This window comes from Amphiprion ocellaris, chromosome 15 (assembly GCF_022539595.1).
Source record: "Amphiprion ocellaris isolate individual 3 ecotype Okinawa chromosome 15, ASM2253959v1, whole genome shotgun sequence".
Classification (NCBI taxonomy): Eukaryota; Metazoa; Chordata; class Actinopteri; family Pomacentridae; genus Amphiprion; species Amphiprion ocellaris.
This window is the reverse complement of record NC_072780.1, coordinates 31,056,174-31,080,257: the sequence shown is the minus strand read 5'-3', so window position 1 is coordinate 31,080,257 and position 24,084 is coordinate 31,056,174. Positions and strand designations below refer to the sequence as shown.

At 33.1% G+C, this 24,084-nt stretch overlaps 1 protein-coding gene across 10 annotated transcripts in view; it reads right to left on the bottom strand.

Moving 5' to 3' along the window:
* Positions 1–24,084, bottom strand: part of pleca (plectin a) — a 198,315-nt gene that overhangs the window by 150,081 nt on the left and 24,150 nt on the right. Inside the window, exon 1 of one of the 10 annotated variants that reach the window (XM_035948485.2) lies at positions 12,411–12,797. The exons of 8 other annotated variants lie outside the window; for them this stretch is intronic. In XM_035948485.2, coding sequence (XP_035804378.2) covers positions 12,411–12,501 — 91 coding nt within the window. In that variant the 5' untranslated portion in view covers positions 12,502–12,797. Of the gene's footprint in view, positions 1–12,410; positions 12,798–24,084 lie in introns of those variants that run through there. One more of the 10 variants, XM_035948488.2, reaches the window with a different exon arrangement.

Genomic DNA, 24,084 nt, shown 5'->3' with positions numbered 1-24,084 from the left:
AATCTTAAATCATTGCAGAGTTTTGGGGTCAAAACTGCAAAAACACGACAGTTTTTAGTCAATAAAGGAGCTCTAAAGCAACCAGAAAGCATCTGATGTGATCTGAAATGATGATACCAGAATATTAATCCAGGTTTAGAGTGTTTTCATTTGTTTCCTGGTCATTAATCAGCTGTAACCTGCTCATCAGGCTTCACAGATCCAGGATCAGTTCTGTTCAGACCCTGGTTCTGATCCAGGATCAGTTCTGGTTCTGGTTCCAGGCTGCTCTAAGCCACACTAATGTCAGGAATGTGAGCAGAAGCTCCACCCGACTCTGCTGCCAGTTTGACTTTTATTTTCTACGACTCCCTCATGGCTGTGAGCAGCGGACGTGAATCTGCAGCATTAATATTGATTTTTCTCTCAAAGCGTCTCATTTTCTCTCCTGAAACACAACGAGATCATCGTAGTAAAGACCCATAAATAATAATATGAATAAAAATAATAATCCCAGCGTTTCCTTTTTTCATCTTTCTTTGCATTTCAGGTCTGGTTTTTATATTTTTTCTTGTTTTACCTACACTGTAAAAGCAAATGAATAAATAAAATAAATAAAATAAAATGTTATTGAATTAATAAATAATCCTGTCATTTAAAAAAAAATAAAAATTGTGAAATTGGCAGCAAATATTCGTAACATAATGACAATTTTAGCCAATTTTTAAAAAATTAATAAATAAAATAAAAATAAAATTGAATATAATACAATTAAATTAAAAATATAATTATTTTACAGATATTTGCTGTTATTTGAAAGAAAAAAATACTTATATTAATGATTGAAAAATGGCAAATAATTTTGACAATTATACCTATTTTGTTAAATTCAAAATAATATTTTGTAAAATCACAGGAAAAAAATAATAATTTACAAGCTAATCTTTTTTTTTTTTTTTTTTAATAATAAAACAAAACTAAAACACACCGGCCAAAACTGTAAATAATGTCCACGTCTAAATTCAGATTTTTACAAATAGTAATTTCTCAGTAGTTCTTTTACAATGTTTTTTAAATAAGTTTTTATTGTATTTAAGATATTTGTGGTTATTTTCACCAATTTACTACATTTTTTTAAATGTTACAGTATTCCAGTATTTCATTTATTTTTTCTTGAAAAGCTTTAACATCAGTGTGAATTCTGACATATTCTTCCATTTCTTTTCCTTTTTATTGCCATTTTATTCTCAGTTTTGGTGAAGTGTGCTGTAGCACTGATAAATAAATCCCATATAAATACAACCAATTATCATTTTATAGTAATACTATATTACATAACTAGGAGGCGTTTTCCACAATCGTTAGTGCCATGCCATGTCTCCCTACTGTCAGTGGTGGGAGTGTGTGTCTGTGGGCGTGTGTGTGTCTGTGTATGTATGTGTGTGTGGACGTGTGGACGTGTGTACGTGTGCGTGCTCCTGCAGTTGTGTGCATATATGTATATATGGAGGGAGGGAGGGACGGGTTTTCTTGTTTTTAATGTTTTTAATGTTGTAAAGCACTTTGCGTTGCATTTTTAACTGTATGAAAAGTGCTATATAAATAAAGTTTGATTTGATTTGATTTGAACTAATGACTGGAGTAAAACTGTAATTACTTTGTATGGCTGGAGGCGATGAACAAGAAAAACTGACTCATGCTGAATAACTTTATGAGCTAATTAGAAGAATGTGGTTAAAATAAACGGTTATTATGTTGGGAAATGTGCCCAGAGTCAGATCCTGTTTGGTTCTTCAGAGGAAACAAACACATCTAGAGCTCGTAAACTTTAGTTTGTTCAGTTTACACCCATCGGCCGACGTTAAAACCACTGACAGGAGACACACCAACCCTCTCGTTACACAACACAACCTGCTAACATCACAATAACTAGAAAACAAAGCAAACAACTGAGTCCAAGGCATCAGTTTAACCTTCTAAACTCTCCAACTTATCTTCTGCTGGATGCACCAGAACCACAACGATCCACAACGATCCACTGATGCTAAACATCTGCATCCCACAGGACCAAAATGATCCAACACCTCAGAGCCAGATAATATCCACTAAAATCACTGAATAGTGCAATTAATCTGTATTTTGATGGCAAAGAAAAAGGCCAAAATGCACCTAAAACCCAACATTTGAACATAAAAGCACACAATTACTGCATTTAAATCAAGGGGAAAGTGTATTATTTCACAAATATTTACATTTATTTAAGATTAAATTGGAAAAAAAAGTACTTTTTTTACTGTTATTTTACTAATATTCCCTGTTTTGTTAAAATACAGATAATAAAGCCAGAAAGAAAGAAAGAATTAAATGTATTAATAAATAACGATCAAATCTGAATTTACATTTTTACACCAGACCAAAATTATATTTTAAAAACCACAGGACGCCTCCAGAGATCCTGTGTTTAGGGTTTGACGGTTCAAAGTCTGGATGGATTGACTATCGTGGCTGATATTTGGCATTTGTTTCAATTATGGGTACTTTTATTGAGCGATTATTGACAAATTAAATACTTCAGGTCTGAAACCAGGAAGTTAGCTTCCCTCACAGTGGCTAGTGCTAAGATATTTTTAAATCATAAACAAAATGCATTTTAGTGACATTTTCTATTACTTAAAAGAAAATAGAAAAATGATCATGAAAGAAAATTTAAATAATCTTTATTTTTACAAATATGTGGCAATATTGTGACTAATGCTATGCTAACAGCTAATGGCTAGCAGCTAAGTTAGCAGGCAGCCACAGACATTTGGCATTATTTAAAAGAAAATTGAAAAACGGCACTTAATTTTTATTAAATATTATTTTATGAATATTTGCCACTATTTAAGACTAAATTGTTTTTTTAAAAAAAAGGAATTTTTTTTGTTATTTTACAGATTTTCCCTGTTTTGTTAAAATACAGATAATATCTAATAAATTCACAGGAAAAAAGTATTAATTTACAAGTTAACCCTAAAAAAACAGGCTAAAACTGTAAATAGCAATCACATGTGAATTTATATTTTTATACCAGACCAAAACTATTTTTTACAAAACATGACGCCTCCAGAGATCCCATAACTTATTAAGTCTGGAAGCTATTTGAAGAAATGTGTGTTGCTATGTTTGTTCTGAAACTGCTGCGGCACTGTCATTTCCTGTAAAGGATTATTAAAGGATCTATCTATCTGTCTATCTGTCTGTCTGTCTGTCTGTCTGTCTGTCTGTCTGTCTGTCTATCTATCTATCTATCTATTGTGTTATTCACACAATTCACAGGGAATATCTACAGTCAGGACACAACTTTCATCCGTTCTGCTCTGTACATCACTACAATGGATTACAAATGAAACAGTCTAGATGTGCTTTAGACTTTCAGCTTTAATTTGAGGGCATTTACATCCAGATCAGGTGACTGGTGGAGGAATTACAACATATTTTATATGAACCCTCCACCTTTCTAAGGGACCAGAAGTAACTGGACAAACTAACCTAATTATAAATCAAATTGTCACTTTTAATATTTGGTTGTCTGAATTCTGGAACTCACAGACGTCACATTCTATGCTGAAAATAATACAAATGTTTGGATTATTGCACTCAAACATGCAAATAGTTAATTTAAATATCCTCACCTTCCAGTTTGTTTGTGACTAATACTAAAACGGTGATTGTGTTGGTGCAAACAACAGTTTGGTTTGCAGCTTGAAGAGGAATATTAAATTTATCTTGTATAACTGCTTCCTGACTTGTTTTGAGAGCAGATTGTCCAGTTCTACTAGTATCCTGGTGTTTTATACAGTGTTCAGGTCATGCTGTGTTTCACAAACAGAAACCTGACAGACGGACGTTAAATCAGCAGACAGGTGAGAATCTGCAGCTCTGAGGCTGGAACGAAGGTGTGAACATCTGTGGAGACAATTTATGAGGACGTCCTCTGACATGGAGGTCATTGCAAATAGAGGAAACATGGAGAGGAATGAATTAATTTACTGCAATTTAATGTACGTTTGATTTCTATTTTCTGCTCCTTTATGCTTTGATTCTACTATAATTCACAAGCATTTATTTCAGAACTGCAGTGTAGGTTGCAGATTGAGTTAAAAACACTGAATATTATAATTAGTGGCAGAAGTAACAAAGTAGATTTACTCAAGTACTGTAATTTAGTCCATTTTCCTGTTCTTTATACTTCGACTCCACTAAAATTAAGAGTTACTCTATACGTGTTTCTTAACTGTAGTTACTTTGCAGATTTATTCAACAACACAAAACATAATAAACCCAAAATCAGTGGCGGAAAGTAACAAAGTACATTTACTGAAATACTGTAAATCTGTTTGATTTTGTTTTCCATTTTCCTGCTTTTATACTTCCACAATAAAATTCAAAGGCAAATATTGCACTTTTTACTCCTCTACATTTATTTTCTAACTCCAGTTACTTTGCATTTATATATATATATAAATAAACAAATATTATTTAAAAAATAAAATATTATTTATTGTCATTAATATATTACTTATTGTGGAGTACTTATTATTAATTCAATAATAATAATAATAATAATAATAATAATAATAATAATAATAATAATAATAATAATAATAATAATAATAATTATTATTATTATTATTATTATTATTATTATTATTATTATTATTATTAGTAGTAGTAGTAGTAGTAGTAGTAGTAGTAGTAGTAGTAGTAGTAGTAGATTAGTATCATTAGTATTATTATTATTAGTATCATTAGTATTATTTTATTATCACTATTATTATGGATTTTTTTTATATTATGATTACTACTACTAGTACTAATATTATTATTAATAATAAAATCTATATATTCATTTAGAATATAAATAATACACAATAAGCAATATATTAACAATTTTAAATAAATAAATAACAATAATGTCCACATCAAACATCCATATTTTTACAAATAGTATTTGTTCTTTTACAACGTTTGACCATAAAATTACAGTTTTTCTGTATTTAAATCCACTAAAAATATATTTATTTTAAAGATATTTACTGTTATTTTCACAGTTTTTACAGTTTCTGAAGCGTTATTGTCACAGTTTTTTTTCTCAACAATAATTTCTGTGCAACTCTGAAATGTCAGAATCTTAATCACTGATAAAATGCCAAATATTTTATGAGTTTCTGATTCAGAGAAACAGACAGAATAAACAGATTCAATTTCATATTTCATTTAATAGACAGACTCTGATTTAGTTACAGCACCTCCTAGGATCCCTAAATGACTCCCTGCTCCACTCTGGGTGTTTTTAAACTCTGACTAATCCAGTGGATCCAGTAAAGAGTGCTTTGTTTAGTATTTATTGATTATCGGTGTCCGTTCTGTGAATAGCAGCAGGCAGCAGGTGTAAATGGAAGCCTTCTCTCTGCTACTCGACTCCACTGAGCTCCACTACGAGCTGCTGCTGCTGCTGCTGCTGCTGCTGCTGAATTAGACTAATCACATCTAGCGGCATCTGTGCATGTGAAGACTACGACTATTTTTGAGCTTGAGGTCGAGTTGCAGTGAAAACTGATCTGAGCTGAGAGCTGGAGAGAAGACGAGGAGTTTATCTGCCGAAGCCAAACTCAACGGTGATTCACAAACCCAATGATGGCAGAGTCCACGAGATAAAAACTGAGCCTCCACAGGTTTACTTCAGAGTGTTTAAAAAGAAACGGAACACTTTAAAATCCACCCGACATCCAGGATTTAATCACAGAGCTTCACTTTACTGAGCAAACAGAGATGAGATCAGCACAAACAATGAATACCAGCATGTTAAATGTGTCACTGTTTACCTGAGAGCTAGAAAGAGCTGCAGGAAGAACAGTGTAAATTAACTTTTTATTTATTTATTTATTTTTATTTTTATTTACTAAATTTATTTAAACGTCCGAGAGACAGAACCAAATAAAGATAGATACAAAATGAACACAAACAGAAATAAAACCACCTATTAGATACACAAAAAGACTCCTGAGTGCAGGACAGCAGCAAAGAGACACAAAACAAGGAATAAAGTGATGCAAAGACACACAAAATGACCAGAATGAGACTAAGACTGAATAAAAATAGGTGCAAAATATAAACTGATGCAAAACCAATGAAAACTGCAACACAACAGCAAAGACACACAAAATGATGCAAACTAACCTCAGAGAGACAGAACCAAATGAATGAGATGCAAAATCAACACAACTTAGACACACAAAAGGATGCAGAATGGCAGCAAAGAGATACAAAGCAATGAAAAAAGGATATAAAGACACTCAAAATGACCTGAAAGAGATTAAAATTGACTAAAATAATGTGCAAAATGAACACAAAACTGATGAAAAAACAATGAAAACAGCAGCAAAGATGTAAAACAATCAGAAAGATACACAAAAATACATAGACAGCCACGAAACAGTGACAAAGACACACAAAATAACCAGAAAGATACACAAAGACACTCAAAATAGTGACAAAAATGCACAAAAAGACAGCCCCCCCCCCCCCCGGATATTTCTGGATCTCCAGCTGATATATTATCAGAATCATTAGAAAATGTTCAGATCTGACAGTGTTTTCATCATTTAATCATAAAATCATCAGATTATTGATGCAAAATGCTGCAACTCCTAGTTTTTTTTGTTTATTTGTGATTAATTTCAGCTTACAACGCTCACAGGCAGAACTCACTCAGTGTTTTGTGATTTATTTCAGTTAATCTGGAGAGATTTATTTCTCTAAAACCACCTGACTGCATGAAAAGTCGGTTTCATTTTGTTAAGATTTCCTTCAGGTCGACTAAAACCAGCAGCATCCGTCCTGCAGCGTCTCGCTGAGTTAAATGTCAGAAGTGATTTCAGTTTGTCTCCACCAGAATAACTGGAGGAGCAGCGGTTTATTTAAAGCAGAGCTGCATGTTTTACACAAATAGATCAGTTCTGTTACTATTCCGACGCTCACAAACACTTTATCATCACACAGGAAACTAAACGTCCCCCGCTGCAATAAAAGCGCCGATTGAGAGGGAGAAACGACTGATTTAATGTCAAATTCAGCTGATATTAGATACAGAAGCTGACAGTTAATAACTAGTTGTGTGACTGATACCAGATCTGTTGTCAGTGTTGTGAAGTTTGAACCGATGTTAACATTTCAGCTCAAAGTAAAATCCACCATGCTCAGCAGAGAAGATAATTAACTCATAATATTCATTCAATTATCAGTAAAATTAATATCAATCTAATTTATTATTTATTATAATATGAACTGTTCATAAAATTTTCAGCAATATTAGTTTTAATTTAATTTAATATTAATTTTTAGATGAAATATCCATAAAATTTTCCATAATATTAATTTTGTAATTATTTTACATAATTATTTTTATTTGATTTTTATATATAGTTATATTACAATATTTATATTATTACAATATATTAATTAAAAATACAATAATTATATCATATATATTACTAATTAGAATGTATATTATTGTAATAATATTAATATAATATTTTATTTGACATTAAATTTATTCTAATTGTGATATTTTATGTATTCCAATATTATATCATTAAATTATATTAATTATTAATATCAAAATAATACAATAAATATATGATGTGCATCACTTCTTATAATTACTATAAACATATGAAAAACAGTATTATTTTATCAGATATTACTTATATAATGTCATGATAATACTATTAAATCATGTGAATTACTAATATTATATATCACAGTTTTATATATGTGTCTGTGTGTGTGTGTGTGTGTGTGTGTGTGTGTGTGTGTGTGTGTGTGTGTGTGTGTGTGTGTGTGTGTGTGTGTGTGTGTGTGTGTGTGTGTGTGTGTGTGTAAATGTCCACATCAAAAATCTGTATTTTTAGAAATAATTATTTGTTCTTTTACAATGTGTGACCATAAAATTCCACCATTTTACTGTCTAGAAATCTGCTGAAAAGATCATTTTACTGACATTTGCTGTTATTTTCCCTGTTCTTTACAGTTTTAAACTATTCCACTGTTTTTAACAGGTATTTTCCAGAACCCTTGCTTCCATATTTTCACATTTTTAAAGATTTTTTTTCTACACTGCACAGTTGTGTTTATTTCTAACATATATACAAACATCTGTTCTGCTTCTCAGCTAAAGACTCGACACTTTATGACCTGCGTGGTACAAACTAGTTATTCTATAATCTGTGCTATAGATGTCCCAGCTGTTCCTGTCACACTGGGTCTTAAACCAAATCAGATCCAGATGTTTCTGTGATTCACCTGCTTTAACTGCTACACTGAAGCTGACAGATGTGGGAAAGAGTCGGCTGCTCTAAAGCTGCTCAGCATGATGTTTAATGAAAAATGACACATTAAATGATTAAAATGTGTTAAAGGAAAGTCATCTGAGAGCTTTCAAGGAAAATCAATAGCACCAAAGTGATCAGAATGTAGGATACTGTAGATTTATTTATGCATCATTCAATTACACAAAAGGGTCATTTTTAAAAATGAATATTTAACAAATCAGGCTTTTAGTTGTCAGACTGTGCATGATCATAGTTTGTGTTTACTGGATGTAAACAGTAGAAAAGTGGTTTAAAGCTGCTCCTCTGAGGCCAGGACTTCCAGCCATCAGGTGATGGTGTTTGAGATGTGACACCCAACAGAGACTAAAGCCGACTAAAAATAGATGCAAAATGAACATAAACAGAAGAAAAAACAGTGAAAACAGCAACACAACAGCAGCAAAGACACACAAAACAGTCAGAAAGGTGCAGAACATTAATAAAAACTGTGACAAACACACACAAAATGACCAGCAAGAGCCGCGCAAAACCACTACTGGGTGGAAAAGGAGGATGTAAAACAGCAAAAAAGGAACGAAAAGGATGTAAAGACACTCAAAATGACCAGAAAGGGACTAAAACTGACTAAAAATAGGTACAAAATGAACTAAAAATGGATGAAAAATCAGTGAAAACAGCAACACAACAGCAGCAAACACACACAAAACAGTCAGAAAGATGCACTAAATTACGCAAAACAAACATAAAGAGCCGCAAAACAGCGACAAAAATGCACAAAAAGATACAAATCAACCACTAAAAGACAGACTCAATTAAATGAGGTGTAAAATGAACACAACTTAGATGCACAAAAAGGACTACTGGGTGCAGAACAGCAGCAAAGAAACGCAAAACAATGAAAAAAAGATGCAAAGACACACAAAATGATCAGAAAGAGACACACAAAAGGACTACTGGGTGCAAAATGGTGAAAAAGAGGATGAAAAACAGCACAAAAAATAAAAAAGGATGTAAAGACACTAAAAATGACCAGAAAGAGGCTAAAACTGACTAAAAATAGGTACAAAATGAACTAAAAATGGATGAAAAATCTACGAAAACAGCAACACAAAAGCAGCAAAAGCACACAAAACAGTCAGAAAGATACACTAAATCACTCAAAACAAACATTTAACAAACCAAGCTGTGGGTTGCCAGATTGTACATGAACATATTTGGTGTTGACTGGATGTAAACAGTAGAAAAGTGGTTTAAAGCTGCTCCACTGAGGTCAGGACTTCCATCTAGCAGCTGAATGTGTTTGAGATGCGACACCTTGTTGGCTGCAGATCCAGTTATTCTGCTGGATTTGAGCCAAATGTGTCGCCTCATCGTATCCAGAGTTTCCTCTCTGTGTTTAATCTGCAGATAATCGAGGACAAAGCAGAGCAGGATCCTCTTTGTTTTACTCACACTGAGGTTTTCTATCGGTCAGTAAAGGCAACAACTGAGTCCTCTTTAATTTAGTCTGTAACTCTGACAACAAAGACATGATGCTGAGTTTTATATGTGAACAGTAGAAATATTATCCTTCTATTTCTACTGTTCACAGAGAACAATGTAGAGCCAAAATAGTGGCTGTAAGTCGACCAGGATTTAACACATTATCCTCACTGAGGCGTGTACTCACAAGACACACAAGGTGAAAAAAATGCTGCAAAAAAAACCCCCCAAAATATTGAAAATCTGGCAGCAACTGTGTGAATAATGGTCAATATTTGGAAGATCTTTTAGCAGATTTAGACACCATCAAACTGATTTTATGGTCACATATCAGGAAAAAAATTATTTACCATTTATAAAAATACAGATTTCTAATTTCTAATTATTATTGTTAATGTTATTTCACTCAATATTATTAGTAATTTAACAAAACTGGGAAAATCTATAAATTAACAACATTTTTCATCCTTAATATGAATATGAAAAAAGGAAAGAAAACTGGGCAATTTTATTACATGAAAAGACTGATTTTTGATGTGGACTATTGTTACAGTTGTTTATTTTTTACAGTTAACATGTAAATTAATACTTTTTTCTGTGATTTTTTCAAATAATTATCTGTAGTATTTATTATTTACAATCTTTAATTTACATCAATTTTGTTTTAAATAACAGCAAATATCTGTAAAATTATTATATATTTCTTGACATAATAAAGTAAAAACAGTGTAATTTTATGGTCACACATTGTAAAAAAAAATTTACTATTTGGAAAAATACAGACATTATTTAAACAATGTCTTAGCTTAATGCTAACTTAACATTGAAAACGCCATAGACAGGCTAGCGTATTAGCGTCTCACCAGTTTTTCAGTTTCCCACCCGAGCTGTGAACTTTTTCAAAAGATCATCACTGGTGAGTTTAACATAAAACGGAAGTATTACTCACAGATACATGCTTTTTAGGGTTAGTGGAGGAAAATGAATGAGGAATGAAAAACAACAGTTTGTTTCTTCAGTGGAAAAACAAAAACAAACTACAGCAAGCCTACATGGACAAAAAGGCGCAGCACAGTCAACATTCAGCTAAATGTCTTAAAGGGCACCGTTACCATGTAAACTACTACTTTTTTTATGTGATTTTACTAATTATTATCTGTAGTATTTATTATTTTTTAATGTTTGATTTACATAGTTTTAAATAGTAGAATATATTTGTCTTTCTCTGTGCATGAATTAAAATAAATAAATAACAAAAATTAGCAAATATCTGTAAAATTATGATATATTTCTTGATATAATAAAGTAGAAAAAATGTGTAATTTTATAGTCACACACTGTAAAAAAATGTATTATTTGGAAAAATACTGACATTATTATTTAAACAATTTTCACATAAATTCAATAAAATATTCCTTAATTCATAAACTATTTCTTTCAAATAAAAGCAAATATGTGTAATAATGACATTTTTAGCTGCCAGACAAAACTGTGTTGGTTTATAGTCAAACGCTATAAAAGAACAAAGTAAAATTTGTGAAAAAATAAAGATTTTAATAGGCATTATTACAGCTTTGACCCTTTTTTTTAAGGGTTGTCTTGTAAATTCATACCTTTGTCTTGGATTTTACTCTGTATTTTCTGTAATATACCTACATTTCATTTTAAATAACAGAAAATATCTATAAAATTGAGACTTTTTTCCTGATTTTAAAACAGTAAAAATAAAACTGTGCAATTTTATTACATACATTCTTTTATGTGGACTATATTTATAATTCTGGCTTTTCTTTTGTTTTACAGTTAACGTAAATTATTGTGTTTTTCTGTGATTTTACTCATTATTATTTGTAGCGTTTATGATTTTTCAATCCTTAATTTACATGTTTTTTGTTTTAAATAACAGCAAATATCTGTAAAATAAAGTAATAAATACAAAAATATAAAACATACTAAAGTAAAAAATAGAATAATTTAATAAAACAGGAAACTCTTTAAAATGTCAGTTAAAAATATATATCTTGAATTTTTTTTATATTTTTCTTTTCAAATAAGTGCAAATATCTGTACAATTATATTTTTGCTGATTTAAAAAAAGAGTCACTTTATGGCCAAATGTTGTAAAAGAACAAGTTACCTTACTTTTTCTTCTTTTTTAAAAAGTTAGTATGTAAATGATACCGTTTTCTAGATTTCATCTGTAAGTAAATGACCATTATTCAGTTCTTAATTTACTTTTTCAAATTATTTTTAATTCATATTTTTAGCTGACAGACAAAAAAAATCTAAGTTTATGGTCAAATAATGTAAAAATGTGAACTATATTTACAGTTTTGTTCTGTTTTTTATAGTCAGCATGTAAATTAATACTTTTTTCAGTGATTCTGCAAGATATTTGTAATTTAACAGCACAAGAGTAAAATATCAGTCAATTTAGAGCTTTAATGTATAAAAACATGTTCATTTTTTACAGTGTGCTCCCTCTACACACCCACCTGCCACTCAAAGCAGCTCTGAACACAGTTCTAATTCAGTAAAATCAGAATAAAGCGGCTGACGGGGGGCTGCTGTTACCTTTGTACTTCTCCCTGACGTTCTCATAGGCTTGGACATAGTCTTGTTCCTCTGGCAGACGCTGACTTGGGTCAAACATGGGCATGGACATGCTGATCAGAGGCTGCTTGCACACAAACTTCCCTCTAAACTTCCCTGTTTTCAGGCCTCCAGGCCACCTTTCAGCCTGAGCCCACCTTCCTCCCTGTGAAGCCGAGGATCTCTCCAGACCACCACCACTCCCCTCCTGGGCTTGAGAAATACCCTCAGCCTGGCAGCAGACCCTCCTCTTAAAGGCACAACCACCGCAGACGTAGACACCAGCTGCACCCGAACGCACCGTCCACAAACACACATGAAACAACAAACGCTGGAGCTGTGGGGTTATCTGAGTTCCTGCTGCAGCACAAACTGGGCCGAGTGGATTCTCTACGATTCACAGCTTTAAAAAGAGAAAACCTCCCACAACGGTTCCCCTCTAAGTCACGTCATATTCCCTAAACTACATGACGACAGAGTTCAGACTGAAAGCCAGAGAGCCGCACCTCTTTACTGCAGGACAGAAGACAAATCAGAGTTTCAAACTTTAAGAAACAACAACAAAGCAAACTAAAGCTCACTTATCTCAGACTTACAGTTGTATTTTATATGTATTATTGTACAAATCTGCCCACAGAACTGCACATATAAAGTAACTGGTGGTTAAATCTGCTGCAATGCATCTCTTCTCCTGTCAGATTAATGTTTATCTGCACGGTGCATCAAAAATAAATAAATAATCTACATGAAAACGTGTACATTTTGTTTCAGAAAAATGACACAAGATTTAGAACTCTAAAGTTTTTAACGCTGAATGCAAAAAGCTTTTAAAAGGCATAAAAAAGAAACCAAACAAATACAAAACATGCTATGTTAAAAGAAAAGCATGAAAAAAACAACAACAAAAAAGGCATACTAAAAAAAAGCGCATTATGTCAAAAATATCTGTTATGTAATATGTTATGTTTAAGAAATGGTACGCTTAAAAAAACAGCATTTAATGCTAAAAAACTGCCACGTTAAATTAAAAGAAAGATGTTCTGTTGAAAGAAATGGCAATGTATGGTACAAAAATGCATATTCTGTTAACAAAAAAGATATGTTTAAAAAAATGGCATGTTATTTTAGAGCAGCATGTTATGTTAAAAGAAAGTGCATTACATGTAAAAACTCCAAAAGGTACGTAAATGTTACAAAAAGGCAGATTATGTAAAAACAATAGCATGTTATCTTAAAGAAAAGGCATGCTATCTTTAAAAAAAAAAAATGGTATATTTTCTTAAGAAAAATGAAATATTATCTCAAATTGATAGGTTATCTTAAAAAATGGGATGTTATCTGTTATGGTATATTACAGTAACTTAAAAATGTCATGTTATACAAAAAAATGTGTGATTCAAGCATCAATCAATAGAACTATTAGCACACTACCATCATTTACCACATTAACAATGTCTAGACTGGATTTCTGATTCATTTAATGTTGTCTTAAAGCAAATGGAATGCTATCAAAAAATTGGTCTATTATCTTAAAAAAATAGAATGTTATTTTAAAAAATGCCATATTGTCTGTTAAACATGGGATGTTGTCTTTAAAAAAAATGGCATGTTATGTAAAAACCACAAAATGTATGTTAATGTAAAAAAAAGGTACATTATATAAAAAGGTTTTTAAAAAAAGGCCATGTTTTGTTTAAAAAATGGAAAATTCTGATTTAAAAAATGCCATGTAGTCATTAAAAAAAGGAATGCTGTGTGGATTTGTGAATTTCCCAAATAAGGGATCAATAAATTTTATCTGTTGTTGAAAAAGAAGCAAAAAAAAAAACAAAAAAAACAAAAAAAAACTTTGTTTTGTTAAAACAAGTACTGCTATCTGGTTTTTAAAAAATGGCCAAAATTACACCATTCATCAGAGCAACAACTTGTGAAAACGTAAAAATCATTAGATTTTCAACTTTCTGTTGGTCCTTGAACTAATCATGTGTGATATCCAGTTCCATCAGGAAAATTAATTAGAACTAAGCCAAAAATTGCTTATAAAGTCACCAAAATAAAAAAGTTTCCAGGTTGAAGTGCAGGCAGTGTTTTTACAGAGAGACTGGGAGGAAAATAAAACAAACTGGATCAGCAAAATAAATGCAGCATGGCTCAGAAACAGTAAACAGAGGAGGAAGTTGTCGGAGATACATTCAGCATGGTGAAACATCTTCCTACAGTTAGTGAGCAGAGAGGAAATGCTGCTTGTTGAGTGAAACTGAACATTTCTATTCATATCTCAGTGATCCAGAGACTACAGATGAGTTCCAGCATCAGCAGGAGTCCGTCTCTTTGGCTCTGGAGATCCAAACCGGAACAAAACCTCAGCGAACGCTAAACTCTGATGTTAGATTTAAATCAGACTCCCACTGATCCACCAGCAACAATAGAGAGGCAGAGAAGCCAAGAACAACTGAGGCGACGCTCCCTACGAGGAAGCTTGGAAGAAACTCTGAGGGTTTTTCTGTGGAGTCGGAGGAAATGTTTCATTCTGAGAAACGACACGTCCACAAGGAAAACTTCCACAGCTGATTTCTGCAGTGAAGTTATCAACAGTAACTCTAAAATAAGATGTCATTTCTTAATGTAGCATTTTTTTTGTCCCCTTAAAAGTGCTTTTTTTCACAGAACAAATCTTTTACCAACAAAACACATCTTGTTTTTTACAAACTGCCCCTTTTTAAAGCATAATATCATTAGTTTTAATTATCATGTCTTTTTTTAGTACCAACACATGACAGTTTTTTACTCCGCCAAGGAATGTGGTGGAGTTATGTGACGATCGGTTTGTTTGTCTGTCTGTCTGTCTGTCTGTCTGTCTGTTAGCAACATTACTCAAAAATGGACTTGGATGAATGGATTTGGATGAAATTTTCAGGGAAGGTCAGAAATGACACAAGGACCAAGTGATACGATTTTGGCAGTGATGCAGCTTATAGTCTGGATCCATGGATTTGTTAAAGATTTCTGTATCATTGTGAGATAGCGGCACAGCGTCACTGTAACCATGACAACAAGAGAACACTACATCAGCTGCCTGCTGATGATCACATGATTGTGATCCTACTACAAGTCAGTCTCTGTGGACTTATCAGGACTTATCTGTCAGAAATGATACAAGGAACAATTGATTAAATTGTGGGGGTGTTTCTGAGTCCCATCAATTCCTGCTGCCTGCTACATATTTAGGTCACGTGATTCTGTATCCGTACATAACGTACACAAGTATAAAACACACCTGTGCTCAGCTCAAGGTCATTTTGTTTGTGGGTACATCTACATTAAATGGTCACATTCTATGTTGCTGTGACTTCTGTTAATCAATAACTAATAAAAACATGCTGCATTTCTAAAAAAAAAAAAAAAAAAGCTGCATTTCTGACAATGCCATATGAGGGAATGAACATCCTTGGTGGACTACTGCTCTCTCTGAGTGCTTTTCTGGTTTGATTAGTACTTTGGTGTATAAAATGTCTGATGATGGTAAAAAATGTCCATCAGTGTTTCCAAAAGTCCACAATAACATCTTTAAATGTCTTATTTTGTCCACAGTCTGACAGATTTTCAGTTTACTGTCATACAGGAGGAAAGAAACCAGAAAATATTCACATTTAAGAAGGTGGATTTAGAAAAATTTACTTTTTTCCTCAATAAATTTCTGAAAGCAAGCACTATTTTAATTGATTATTAAAATAATTGGCTATTGTTTTAATAGTTGAAAACTAATCATCATTCTCGTCACTTTCCATTATTTTCTGACATTTTATAGATGAAATTAGCTGCAACTGATGATGATTTTCCTCACCAATTAATCCAATAATTTGTTTTTGACATTAATTTGCTGCTTTTTTTAGTTCTTTATGAATATATGTAGATTTAGTCAACATATCAGCACTATTTTGGGCATTTTTATTATTTTCCCACATTTTATAGATGAAATTAGCTGCCATTGATGATTATTTTCATTAACAATTAATCTGTGAATTATTTCCCCCATTAACTGATTAGTTCTTTCGTCTATAAAATGTCTGAAAATAGTGAAAAATGTCCATCAGTGTTTTGAAAGCATCATGACGACGTCTTATTTTGATCAAAATCAAACAGATATTCAGTTTAAAATCATAGAGGAGGAAAGAAACAAAAAATATTCACATTTTAGAACCTGGAATCAGAGATTGTTGACCATTTTTACTCAAAAAAACACGGAAACTCATTAATTAGCAAAACAGTTTGTGCTTGATTTAATAGTCGATCATCATTAATAGCTGCTAGTTCTGAAGTGGCCACATCTTCATGAATGGAAGCAAATATTAATATAATCAGGTGACAAGCTGCATTTATTCACTATAAAATGTGTTTATGTGCATCTGTATGAGCTCCACAGCTGGATTAAAGCTTCAGATTTCTACTGTAATCAGTTCATTCATCACCACCTTTTACAGAACCAACGTTTGGACAGAAACGTTCCTCATTCTGACATAAATCCTGCAGCACATGTGTGGCTGTTATCACTTTCTCATGCAGCTGCAGGGAGTTTGTGTTTATTCAGCTTTCAGCAGAACTCAGAGTTTCATCAGCATGAAACTGCAACTTGCAAAATTTCTCTGAATAAATCCTTCCCACGAGGAATGTGAGGAATATTTCAACACTCTGACTCACTTTAATAATCAGACTCCCGTCGAAGAGTCACGACCTGAAAGTGAGTTAAAGGAATATTCTGATGTTCAGATTAACTGTAGTGAGTTACAGCAGCATTTTAAACTAAAAAATCAACAGAAGAGCAACTGTATTTGATCAGACCTGCAGATAAACAGCAGTCACATTACAAAAGCATCACTCTGATGAGGGATAGTGGCCGATTTGTTGACATTGTTCGATTATTGGTGTTTCTCTTGACAGATTATTGATAAATAAAAGCTCTACTTCAGCTCCTCTCTCTGAAATCTCTGTCAAGCAGCAAAAACTGAACGAGAAACACAAACCAGGAAGTTAGCTGCTCTCACAGCAGCTAATGCTACGCTAACGGTCAGCGGCTAACAGCTAGCGGCTAAGCTAGAAGGCAGCCACAGATAAACCTGGAATGTGAAAACAATAATTAACCTTTTCATGTACAATATGAGTCAAAAGTTACCCACATTCCATTGAATATGTTAAAATATATTAATAAAGCTTTAAGATCTGGACCTTAGTGGACGATAAAAGTGGTAGAACATAAAAGAGCTAACGGCTAGCAGGAACAGGAAACCTGGAACCTGAAACAGGAAAACAATGATCAATAAAGCTTTGAGATCTGGACCTTAGTGGACGATAAAAGTGGTAGAACAGAAATATTGAGAAATTAGAAAACAACAGTAGGAGTCAAACTGATCAATCTCAGTGGAGAGCGTCCTGATTTAATCACTCCTATTTCTAGTTTACATAATCAGCTATAGCCACCTTTATTAATGAAGACGCCTAGTTCTGAATGACAGGTTCTCTACCATCACATGCTGTTTAAATTCATAGTATGAAGCCTTAAAATGATAGATTTAATACCACAGTTTAAATACTACTTTGGATTAATGAGCTAAAATAATCCAAATAATCATTTCTAAACTCTAGAAACCTTGAAGTTGTTGAATTGTTGGAGTTACTGGCAGAGATAAATGATTAAAAAAGACAGAAAATCAAACTGCATCTACAAGAAAAATACTGTCAGTGGTTTTGGTCAATGTAAAGGCACCGTCTTGAGCATTTTTCATTATTTTGTGATATTTTGTTGACAAAATTGGCTGCAAATGATGGTTATTGTCACTATTAATTAATCTTTAGATTATATTCCCCATACTCGATCAGTTATCGGGTCAGAAAATGGTGAAAAATGTTGATCAGTGCTTCACAAAGCCCAAAGACAAAGATTTGAGTCATTTCAAGGGCAAAAACAATATAAGAGTATCATTTGTGTTAATGCATATTTGTTGTTTTTCTCAGTCCTTTATAAATATCTTTAGGTTTTGATGAATTTGAAGGCGCAATCTTGGCCCTTTTTCATTATTTTCTGACATTTTATGGACAAAATTGGCTGCAGCTGGTGATTATTGGAGTTACTGGCAGAGATAAATGTTGAAAAAGACAGAAAATCAAACTACAGCTACAGAAAAATCAGGAAAACACTGTCAGCGTGCAGCAAAGACAGTTTGACAAGTGGTCTCTGGAAAGTACAGCTCAAAAGTCAATCACAGTTTCGCTTCAAGATAAAATAAAACCAGAATCTTACAGTTCTTCCAACCAAACAGAACCTTACAGCTCTTTTATCTTGGTAGTTTATGGGTCAGATCTGTGATTTGTGCCTCTGAGTCACTTTGTGGGTATAAAAACTGCAAACATCCAGTGTTTTCCCGTCGCTGCCAGCCGGATGGTGTCTCTCAGAGCAACATTTTCACTTTTGTCTGGTCTTGGCTCCAGTTTCAGGCTTCGTTGCCAACCGGCCGGCCCACACATCAGATTAAAGCCTCTGTTCTCCACTACTTTATGTCCTCTGCTGAAATAAAACTACATCTGAGGAGGGACACAACCTTCTCTTCACTGTTCATTCACTGTTCCTCCTGTTGTCTCTGATTTGTGGTTGTTGTCTGGTTAGTTGTTTAAAAGTTGGAGACCTGAATGTTAATTAGAGGCTGAAATGTGGTGAGTTTTGCAATCAAGTGTTCCACAGATACAAATACTGCAATCACAGCCCATAGTACAGTATTTGTTAGCCTTGTTAGCTTCTGCTAGAGCTTCACCTAGTGAGTATTTTCACTGTCAATTAATCTACCCAGCATTTTCTCAATGTATCAGTTGGTAATTTGGTCAGAAAATGGTAAACAAATGTTGATAAATGTATCTCAAACCAAATATTTGAGTATTTTGGTATAATTAATGCTCTTATATGCTGTTTTTCTTAGTTCTCAATGTATATACTTGGGCTTTGATCAATGTAAAGGCAACATATTGGTGCATTTTTCATTATTTTCTGACATTTTCTTGACAAAATTAACTGTAGAACTAATCTGTAGATTGTTTTCCCCATTACTCCATTGGTTGTTTGGTCTATAACATGTCAGGAAATGATGAAAAATGTCAATCAGTGTTCGCCAAAACCAAAGATTTTAGTTAGTATAATTAATGCTCTTATTTGCTGTTTTTCTTCGTTCTTAATGTATATACTTGGGTTTTTAGCTGCCACTGATGATTATTTTCCCTATTAATTATTCTGTGGATCATTTGTCAATAGTTTTTTGGTCTATAAAATGGCAGAAAATGGTGAAAACTGAAAAAAAAATCAGCTTAGGATATTTATTTTACTGTCATAGAGGAGGACAGAAACCAGAAAATATTCATATTTAATAAGCTAAAATCAGAAATCAAATAAAACTGACAGAGCAGGTACAGTGCAAAAATACACAGCCCAAGAAAAATATACTGGAATAAATTAATCAAAGGCCTGTAATTCAGCATTTCATGCAGAAAACCTCCAAGTTAGAAGTAAAGCATACATAAAACAGCAGCAAATGTGTAAATTAAGCCGAAAATTCAGTGTTTCATCACAGAAAAATCAGCTTCACTCTGAATTATTCAAATAAATCTACTGACCGAGTTCACAAAAACCGCCTGGCAAACCGGTTTAGATAGGAAAGTGATGTATTACTTCTCTTGTGTAAGTACGGAAATCAGTTTTGCTATTTTCTGTTGCCTCTTTTAAACACACAGCTCAACATGCTACTATGATGAAAACATAAGTGACTGCATATAAAAGAGAATGAAAACACAGAGCTGGAAGGTTCAGTGAATGAGGAATCTGCTGCATTTTATCTTTAGATACTGTCCTCTAGTGACCAGCTGGAATAATACATGAACGTCCTGCTCTGGTTCATCAGCATCAGTCTGATATCGGCACATAAACAGCAGCTGGAGACCCAATAGCGCTGAAAAATGAATAAAAATCTTCTCAAAATTACAACATGGACAACTGTGAAAGTTTTCTAGTCTCTTATCAGAGAAAATGGATTATTTTTTATTTCAAAGGTTGAGAATTTATTTAAATGATTGCAAATCAATTACTTTTCATCAACTATTCCATTATTTGATCAATTTTTCTGCTCCAAACTCCAACTACAACTGTCTACATTAGTTAAGACAAATTGGAGAGCATTAAAAATCTATATGTTTTGCATCACCAATTAACCAAACAAGCTAAACTATTGGGGTTAGGACTCTAAAGTGTGATTTTTAATGTGTATTTACTTGAGTAGTTTATTTATTAAGGCACTGAATCCCAACAAAAACTACATAAAATACTGCTTTACCCTAACTATACTATTAGTACTACTACTAATAATAATAATTTTGAATTAAAGTTGTGACTATACAAAGAAATGAATGAAAACTCAACAAATCCAAGGATTCCCTGAATACCGATGAGCAGGCTTGGTTTTTGTCTTAATTGTGAATTGAATAGAATAGAATAGAACAGAATAGAATAGAACAGAATAGAATAGAATAGAATAGAATAGAATAGAATAGAATAGAATAGAATAGAATAGAATAGAATAGAATAGAATAGAATAGAATAGAATAGAATAGAATAGAATAGAATAGAATGGAAATACTTTATTGATCCCCAAGGGGAAATTCTGTTGCTCCAGCAGCAGCAGAAAGAGTAAAGTGATGAACACAAATACAAATAAATAACAAAAATATACTGAAGTACAAAATGCACAAAAAATGTCAAATATACTATGATTAAAAAAGTGAAAAATGCATCGTAAATGTATTGTATTGATGATGCATAAAAACCAGGGATTAATCAACTTTATAATTTTTGAGGAATTATCTGTTTGATATTTGGTGCATTCTGGGAATGAACTGATATTATAGCCATCTATTATTATTATTATTATTATTATTATTATTATTATTATTATTGTTATTGTTATTGTTATTACTGTTATTACTGTTATTATTATTATTATTATTATTATTATTATTATTATTATTACAGATGGCTGTTATGAGTCATGCAACCAACATCCTTTTGTCTCTTCTTGCTAGAATTCTTGAGTTTCCTTTCCCTATTTTACGTCCAGCTCTTTATTTATGTTGTGTCATCACTTTCACTCTGCCCTCCTGTAATCAGATCAACTGTCAGCAGTCGCAGTGATCAGATCGATAAACTCACATGTTAGAAAGTGACACAAACTCCTGATGCAGCTTCTTATTGAGCGACAGACTGTCTGCAGCTCGACAACAAACGCCTCCATTTGCAGGGAGATAAAGTTGTGGCTTCGGCCTTGAACGTGTCTCAGGATGAATGCATTATGGCAGCGATCCAACAATACCACAACAACACCAACACAGACGCCTTTATCTCACATATCTCATCACATCCTGGATTACATTATCAGGTATAAATCAGCCGGATCGTGTCTGAGCTGCAGCGCTGTTGGGATTTATTTTATGGTGATGATGTTACTGTTTCTGTGTGCAGAGACAATAACGCCCAGTCACACTGCAGCACCCCGCCCCATCAGATCGATACCAGGAGGAGGCAGGATGATGCTGGTGGTCCAAAGAGACCGGAGGAAGTGCTGAGGCAGCTGATCCTCTAACGGACCGTAACAGAGGAACCTGGAGGGGATCTCTGGTGGACAAAGAGACTCTACAGGCAGCTTTAAACCCACCAAGAGACACGAATCAATGGAACAAGAGGTCTCTGATATCACACAATGAACCTCTTTTAACTGGTAAATAGTGGATCTGAAGTCTGTATGCAAACTGGAGCAGCCAGTCAAGACATTTATCTGGTTAAACCATCATAAAATTAAACGTTATGTGCAAAGTTTTCACTTGCATATACAAAATCGTGAATATAATGTGCAATATTTCAAGATAAGATAAGATACAATAAGATACAATAAGATGAGATAAGATACAATAAATTGAGATATGATAAGATGAGCTACGACGAGATACAATAAGATATGATAAGATGAGATAAGATATGATAAGGCACGATACAATAAGATGCAATAAAATATGATAAGATACAATAACATGAGATACAATAATTTGAGATATGATAAGATGAGATACAACAACGTGAGATATGATAAGATGAGATACGATATGACAAGATAAGATGAGATACGACAAGATGAAAGACGATGAGATATGATGAGATACGATAAGATGAGATACAATGAGAAGAGATAAGATGAGATACGGTAAGATAAGATGAGATACGATATGATAAGATGAGATACGATATGGTAAGATACGATAAGATGAGATACGATAAGATACAATGAGATACGATGAGATATGATAAGATGAGATGCAATAAGATGAGATACGATACGATAAGATACGATAAGATGAGATACAATGAGATACAATAAGATAAGATGAGATAGGATAAGATGAGATGCAATAAGATGAGATACGGTACGATAAGATAAGATACGATGAGATACGATAAGATGAGATACTATAAGATGAGATACGATGACATATAATAAGATGAGATACTATAAGATGAGACACAATAAGATGAGATACGATAAGATGAGATACGATGAGTTGAGATTCAACAAGATAGGACAAGATACAGTAAGATACAATACAATGAGATATGATATGATGAGATACGATGAGTTGAGATTCAACAAGATAGGACAAGATACAGTAAGATACAATACAATGAGATACGATAAGATGAGATGCGATTAGATGAGATACATCCATCCATTATCTATACACTGCTTAATCCTCACTAGGGTCATGGGGGTGCTGGAGTCTATCCCAGCTGACTCAGGTGAAGGCAGGGGACACCATAGACAGGTCACCAGTCTGTCACAGGGCTACATACAGAGACAAACAATCACTCTCACATTCACACCTACAGGCAATTGAGAATGATCAATTAACCTCAGCATATTTTTGGACTGTGGGAGGAAGCCGGAGTACCCGGAGAAAACCCACGCATGCACAGGGAGAACATGCAAACTCCATGCAGAAAGATCCCGGGAAAGCCGGGACGCAAACCAGGGATCTTCTCGCTGCAAGGCGAAAGTGCTAACCACTACACCACTGTGCAGCCCTTAGATGAGATACAGTAAGATGAAATATGATGAGATACAATAAGACACGATAAGATCAGACATGATAAGATGAGATACTATCAGATACGATATGATTCGATGAGACAAGATAAGACAAGATTTAATTAATCCCCAAGGAAATTCTCGTGCCAGATATTGCTCAGAAAAACTAAGTGACATAAGAAATGCACTACTTAGGTACTAGAAAAATGATAAGATACAAGTACGACACAAAAATAGAATTAAACAAGAAAACTATATACTAAATACTGACTTAATAGGTGATATCACAGATGATAATGAAATAAAGAAATGAAATACTGCACCTGAACAATGAAATTAAAACTAAAATTAAATTGCAAATGTTGTCAAATGCCAAATGATAATGAAATATTACACCTTTAACTTCACTTTTTAGGTGAAATATTTCATTATCATGTGTGATATTACTTTGAATAATGTGGAAAATAACAATATTGCACAGAATTATTTTATAT